The sequence below is a fragment of the Plecotus auritus genome (assembly GCF_963455305.1).
Source record: "Plecotus auritus genome assembly, chromosome: 7".
Lineage (NCBI taxonomy): Eukaryota > Metazoa > Chordata > Mammalia > Chiroptera > Vespertilionidae > Plecotus > Plecotus auritus.
In genome coordinates, this window is record NC_137774.1 from 14,387,754 (window position 1) to 14,394,781 (window position 7,028).

Consider the following 7,028-nt stretch of genomic DNA (forward strand, 5'->3'; position numbering starts at 1 on the left):
AAATCACCATTCTACTTTCTGTCTCTAAGAAATTGACTGTTTGAAGTACATCACATAAAAGTGGAATGATACATTATTTGTCTTTTAGGGACTGACTATTTCACTCAGCATAATGTCCTCAAGGCTCATCCATTTTGCAGCATATGTCATAATTTCTTTACTTTTAAAGACTGAGTAATATTCCATTGTATACCTATTTTGCTTATCCAGTCATCTGCTGATGGACACTGGGGATGCTTCCACATTTTAGTTAGCTATTGTGAATAGTGCTGCTATGAACAGGGATGTACAAATATTTATTTGAGACCATGTTTTCAGTTCTTTTGGGTATATACTGAGAAGTGGGATTGCTGGATCATATGGTAAATTTATTTTTAAGTTTTTAAGGAACTGTCACTTTTTATAGCAGCGGCACCATTTTACAGTGCACAAGAGTTCCAATTTCTCCACATTCTTGCCAACCCTTGTTATTTTCTGCTTTTGTTTTATTTTGTTTTGGTAGTAATACTATACTAATGTGTGTGAAGTGGTATCTCATCGTGGTTTTGATTTAAGCATCTGTGTTTTTATCAGTTTTATATAATGGGGTTCCAAGCAAGTTTGTTTGCAAAGAAAATGTTCTTCCACTAAAAAGAAAAATTTAAACCTCTGTTTTAATGGAAACAGCAGTTATTTGAGCTAGACAGAGGCACTGCTTTTAGTCCTGAAATTCACCACTTACGAGGTATAGTGACATTTGAGTAATATAATTAAGCTCTTAAAGTTACACATGGTTACTGAAAGGAATATGTAATATAAATGATCTAAGTGAGTGAAATCTTCCTTATGTGTCCATATTGAGACCTTCCTCAGGGCTGATGTTCATTCATTCAGTGGATGTTAATTGAGCTTTTACTGTATGCTAGGCACTTTCTAAGCCCTGGGGATACAGAGACAAGAAGGCAAGATCCCTGCTCTTCAGGTGCTCAAATTTTAGTGGGAAAGACAGACAAACAGGTTAGTAGAAGATGGAGTTAAAAGCTAGGAAGAAAATAAACAGGGGTGATGTGATAGAGAATGCCTGAGGGTTGGGGGGAAGTTGCTTAATAAGCTGGTCAGAAGAGCCCATTGGGCCAAAACCGGTTTGGCTCAGTGGATAGATCGTCGGCCTGCGGACTGAAGGGTCCCGGGTTCGATTCCGGTCAAGGGCATGTACCTTGGTTGCGGGCACATCCCCAGTGGGTGGTGTGCAGGAGGCAGCTGATCGATGTTTCTCTCTCATCGATGTTTCTAGCTCTCTACCCCTCTCCCTTCCTCTCTGTAAAATATCAATAAAATATATTAAAAAAAAAAAAAAAAAAAAAAAAGAAGAGCCCATTGGGAGAGGGTATCATTTCATCTAGAACCTGCTGGTTGAGAAGAAACCAGACTCAGATCAGGGGGAAGTGTGTCTGGGTAGAGGGAACAGCAAGGGCAGAGACCTGGAGGTGGGAATGGGCTTGGTGCATTTGAAGAACAGACAGAAGAGTGGGTGCCTGGAGAGAAGGGAGTGAGGGTCAGAGTGATCAGAGAAGAGGTCCATTGTCCAGGTTTTTTGAGTCTGGTGACAACGGTTTGCATCCCATTTCACTATCTCACTCACATGGGCACTGCAGGTAGTGACAAAAGCAGGCCAGTGTGGCTGTATTCCAGTGGGGCCCTGGATAGCTATATCCTGGACAGTAGGTGGGTGGATTTAACATGAACTCTTGTCAGTTGCTTTAAGGATAAACAAGAAAAGTCCGTGGATTCCTTTCATCTTAGACTTTCCCTCTCTAGTTGAACAGAGAGAGGCTGCACTGCCTTTCTCCCAACACATTAAGAGCATGTAGGGAGAGAAATGGACACCTAGATGGATGCCTCTGATGGCTGTCTTTCTCCTCCCCGCAGACTGTGTGTGTACAGGAGGGGCAGGGTGGCCCACACAGGCCTTTGTACCCTCGGCTAGCCGAACATCAGATGTGGGGATGCGGGAGACACACAGGGACAGGAGGATGGAACAAGCTGACTCAATCAAAGTTACTGATGACACTGAGCATCTGTCTTCCCGGCTTTGGTCTTTTGTAGGCAACAGGCACCCTCCTTCTGAGCTTCAGTCTTGCTCTACTTCCCCAATTCAAAGAGGAGGGCTGGAGTGGGGGAGGGGGACTTGGGGAAGATTAAGGCTCAGATTTTGCTTTTGTTTTTGCACACTGGCACATACAACAATGATGCTGGTTCACAACAGATTGTACAGTTTCCTGAATTTTACTCTTTTCCTGACTGATCCCAGGGTACTTTTGTTAAGAGCCAAAGATCAGATAGTTTGTTGATAGCTCTTTCCAGCCCACCCTTCCTCAGATGTTCGTGCTGCCAGAGAGGGAAGTGGGTCTCTCCAGCCTGACTTGCCCTAGCTGTACTATGCTGACTTGCAGTGGACACTTCCTTTTTAAAAAAATATTTTTTTTATTGATTTCAGAGAGGAAGGGAGAGGGGGAGAGAGAGAGAAACATCGATGATGAGAGAGAATAAGTGGTTGGCTGCCTTCTGCACATCCCCTCTGGGGATTGAGCCCCCAACCTGGGCATGTGCCCTTAACCAGAATCACACCTGGGACCCTTCAGTTCACAGGCTGAAGCTCTATCCACTGAGCCAAACCAGGTAGGCCTGGACACTTCCTTTTTAAAGTACCAACAAAGGGTTTCTTACCAAGAATTGCATAGATAGAGAATCTGACCACTCTTAAGATTATAGAATCTGTCTTCTTTCCCCCTCCTTTTTTTGGGAAGCTGGTTGCTTGTCTTCAATATTCTACAACGCAAAGCTAAAAATACACTGTTTGAGATTCAGCTATATACTAGAAGGAAAGCAAGAGTATAGTGTAAACAACATTTGGGAGAGAGATCGCTCAGAGGGAGAAGGGAAAGGGGACATATTGTAGAGGGACATGTGGGGTGCAGGGCATAGGGATGTCTGTCATGTTGTTACTCTTTATTCTCAAACCACATTTTATGTCTACTGAGTATTAAGTATAAGACTTTAAAAATCAGGTTATAGAAAAGAATATTTAGTATGATCCCATTTTTTGTCTAACTGTATCCTATATAATAAAAGGCTAATATGCAAAATCAACCGAATGGCGGAACAACCGGTTGCTATGACGCGCACTAACCACCAGGTGGCAGACGCTCAATGCAGGAGCTGCCCCCTGGTGGTCATTGTGCTCAGCCTGAAGCTGGGCTCACGGCTGTGGCTGGCGAATGCAGCAGTGGTGGTGGGAGCCCTCTCCCGTCTCTGTGGCAGTGCTAAGAATGCCTTGGGGGATATCCTACTGTTGGCTTAGGCCTGCTCCCTGAGGGGTCCCAGACTGTGAGAGAGTTCAGGCCAGGCTGAGGGTACTCCCCCCCCAACCCCCAGTGCACAAATGTCATGCACCAGGCCTCTAGTGTATAGCTGAATCTTAAACAGTGTATTTTTAGCTTTGTGTTCTTGAAAAATATATATATACTAGAGGCCTGGCCTGTGGGATTGGGCCGAAACCAGCTCTCTGACATTCCCCGGGGGGTCCCAGATTGCCAGAGGGCACAGGCCAGGCTGAGGGACCCCACCGATGCACGATTGGGGCCGGGGAGGGATGCAGGAGGTTGGCCAGCCGGGGAGGGGCCATGGGAGGGCTCCAGGGAATGTCCAGCCCATCTCGCTCAGTCCCGATTGGCCGGACCCCAGCAGCCGGACCCCACGGCCCCCTGGTGGTCAGTGCACATCATAGCAAGCAGTTGAGCGGCCTTAGCATATATTAGGCTTTGATTGGTTGAACAGCCGACTGGTCGACTGGATACTTAGCATATTAGGCTTTTATTATATAGTATATATAATTATTATTATGTGTATTCTTCCATAGCTTTTTTCTCTTTTAACAATATGCTTATGGGATTCACCTGTGTTACTGTGTGCAGCTGTAGTATGCTTGCTTTCATTCCTGCCAATATTTCAGTGTATGACTACACCACTATTTTTAGTTTGCCCTTTTTTATGCTTGCTATGAGCATTCTTATGCATGGTTCCCGGTGTACATGTGATTGGTATCTGTAGGATGTATGGAGGAGAAGGTTACCTGTGCTCACCTTTACTCTGCAGTCTTCCAAAGCAGTGGGACCGATTCATACTCCCAGCAGCAGACTGTGTGTGTGAGTTGTTCCACACCCTCTCTAATATTAACACTTCTCAAATTTAGTATTTAATTAGATGTGGAGGGAGCAATCCAGGACAGTAGGAAGGAGGTAAGTGTAGTTTGATGAATTTTGACCATCACCGCAGTGAAAATTTAGGATATTTCCATCACTCAAAAAAAAAAAAAAAAAGTACCCTTGTTCCCCCTTTTCAGTCAGCACCCTCCCTCATCCCCACTGCAACCACTGATTAGATTTCTTTCCTTATAGTTTCACCTTTTCCATAATATTATGTGAATAGAATAACTCCGGGTTCCCGATGAACTCCTGGACCCAGGCATCACTGGGGTTGGCACACACTAGCCAACCTCATTTAGTTTGGAAGCTAAATGAGGATTAAGGACCTAGTCTTCATTCTTAAGAAAGCTGAATTTATGAGAGTGCATACATATGCGTGCTAGAATAATTTGCTTTGGTGTTTATTTAAATGGTGGATTTCCATCGTGCATATAAGTTCGCACTTGTTTTTAATACTTTGCTTCTTTTTCAATGTAGGAGCATCATTTCATAGGCATAAAGCCTGGTGTTGTTGGAACAGCACTTATTCTTTCTCTTTCCTTCCCTAAGATGCCCCTAATCATCCTGTCTCTTTCCTTCCAACCAATGAAACGGGTTTATCAGGGAAAATAAAAAACAAAAGAATAACCAGAAGTCCAATATTTACTAAAGAAAACAAAAATAATCTTTATTATTCTGGCAATTTTAACAGAGCAAAGGGCTTATACAAACTCAGTAAGCATCTGTTGATAGGTTTGGTCCAATGCCTACCCAGAGACAGGAGCACAATCATTCACCATCACCCTGAACGTGAGGCAACCACTATATGATTGGGAAAGGATTTGGGGATAAGAGGGTGTTACAATGATTTCTCAGAGAAATCATTTTAAAAAAGCATCAAAGGAATAAAATGATTTACAATATTTACATACCTTACTAAATTAAAGAAAGCTTTCAGAATGTGGTTAGTGGAGGGGGGAAGGACTCAGAGGACAGGGAACTTCTGGGGCTGCAGGGACATTCCCCTAGTCAGCATCCCTGCTGTTCATTGGGAAACTGACCCAGTGGCCCGCTTGGGGAATCTCCTTCATGTTGTTGATGTATTCCTGAACCCAGGCATCGCTGGGATTGGCACAGATATGCCGGCGCCTTTTGGTGAGAAAGCTGTAGAGAAGGCAGGAGTATTATATAGAAGATGAGTAAGGACATGCTTGACCACCTGTGGACTCTTTATTTTCATCCCTGTGGCAGCTCAGGGCTAGTCCATCCTAATCAAGGACTTATCCCCCAACCCTCAGGGACTTTTGGTCTTTCTCTGAGTGATTTATGGAAATAACCTAAAGCCACCTCTTTTCTGTTGTGTCTTTCTCTCCTCTCTCCCCTCTACTTATGGGCACACCTTCCCTGGCTCCCTGAAGGCCCCTTTTCACCTCGGTAAACAGCCCCAGGGGTCTCTCCCTTTGTCTTGCGTGCACTAAAGGGCCCCAGAGGGCGGGCCTTCCTCAGGATGGCTCCTTAAAAAAGCCAAGTTATATCCAGTTTCCCTCCCCACTTGTGACCCCCTCCCCACTCAGACTCCTGTGTGTTCTGTCAGGCAAGGGGACTGACACTTACACAACACCATTTTGGGGGCACTGGCCGCTCGTCTTAAAATAGGCAACCACAAATTTGCGGGGGATCTGCCGGGACGTGTAGGTCATGCAGCAGGTGGGGGCGACGTAAGTGCGTTCTGTGGGGAAACAAGGACAACAAGGAGTTGCTCAGGAGCACCGTCAAGCCTGAGAGGGTCAGGAAGAAATAGAGAGAGACAGCTCAGCGATGAGGCTTGGGGGAAAGGGAAACTGGATATAACTTGGCTTTTTTGTTTGTTCCTCATTCATTTCCTTAGTCTTGTCTTCGGTTTGCCTCTTCTTTTTGGTCTCTAACTTACTCTATAGGGAACCACATTCTACTCTCTTTTCCTAAATCTCTTTGGGGGAAATTTCTTTTCCAATCCATCAAATCATAAAATAGCTGAGTGAACGTAGGGACAAGTCTTACAACTCTTAGGAATAGCTAAGGTGATTGTAAAACTTACCAGCACCCATAGGATCTAAATAGACGTAGATTCTACCTCATGCTAATAACCCAATAAATGAAACTTCAATGATCGCACCCAAAAAGTAATATAAAATCCTGACACCCAGATCAATAGACTCCATTTGAACCCTTTTGAAGAAAACAACAGTGTTATCTTGGAACCCCATTCGAAGTTCTGTAAGTTCACTTGGGGGTTCTCAGGCCAGAAGACTTGGAAGATGTGGTCTGACTTCTGGCCAGAGTGTGGGGAGCAACTGTTGTTAAAGAAAAGAGGACAACAAACTCACCTTCTTCATAGGAGTAGAGGACCCTGGCGCAGAGGATGACAAGGACGGTAGCTTCAAGGAACTTCATGATCCTGGGCAGGCAAAGGAGTGTAGGCAGAACTGAGACGGAGCTTCGGAAATCACTACTGCTGGCCTCCTTCTGGGATCTGCACTATCTTCCCTCCTTTTATAGGCGGCCCAGGGCAGCGGGAACATAGGAATTGGAGGTGCCTAAGCAAGAAATTTTACGTATAGTGGTATCACGTGGGTTGTACAACCGGGATTGCCTAAGGTTACTACGGAGGTTAAGGGTACACACAAGAATGGTTCAATTGCTAATGTGATTGGGATGCTTATGAGGAAGTTGTTTCTCCAGATGGGTGACCAGGAATTGGCACCACCCAGGGATCATGCTTAGCTGTTTCCTTTTCACGTGACAGATCTCTCAGAAGTGCGGGGT

At 44.8% G+C, this 7,028-nt stretch overlaps 1 protein-coding gene across 2 annotated transcripts; it reads right to left on the reverse strand.

Annotated features, from left to right (window-relative positions):
• Nucleotides 1-4,879: 4,879 nt before the first annotated feature.
• Nucleotides 4,880-6,914, reverse strand: LOC308253328 (C-C motif chemokine 18-like). Of its 2 annotated transcripts, XR_013961125.1 has the most exons (4): nt 6,590-6,735; nt 5,838-5,952; nt 5,156-5,387; nt 4,889-5,045 (listed from the first exon to the last, which is right to left on the reverse strand). XR_013961125.1 is itself a non-coding variant. In XM_080678708.1 (3 exons), the coding sequence occupies exons 1-3, from the start codon at nt 6,654-6,656 to the stop codon at nt 5,249-5,251; spliced, it is 321 nt and encodes a 106-aa protein (XP_080534834.1). In that variant the 5' UTR covers nt 6,657-6,914; the 3' UTR covers nt 4,880-5,248. The 2 variants fall into 2 exon arrangements, 1 of the variants encoding a protein (XP_080534834.1); XM_080678708.1 differs by having other exon boundaries at nt 4,880-5,387; nt 6,590-6,914.
• Nucleotides 6,915-7,028: the final 114 nt, after the last annotated feature.

What these genes read in the sequence shown, in the direction of transcription:
- LOC308253328 (XM_080678708.1), bottom strand. Translation starts at nt 6,656, where the DNA reads ATGAAGTTCCTTGAAGCTACCGTCCTTGTCATCCTCTGCGCCAGGGTC. An exon ending in CCTCTACTCCTATGAAGAAG is followed by an intron (nt 5,953 to 6,589) that starts GTGAGTTTGTTG and finishes GTTTCCCCACAG; the next exon opens with AACGCACTTACGTCGCCCCC. An exon ending in TGCCCCCAAAATGGTGTTGT is followed by an intron (nt 5,388 to 5,837) that starts GTAAGTGTCAGT and finishes CCTTCTCTACAG; the next exon opens with CTTTCTCACCAAAAGGCGCC.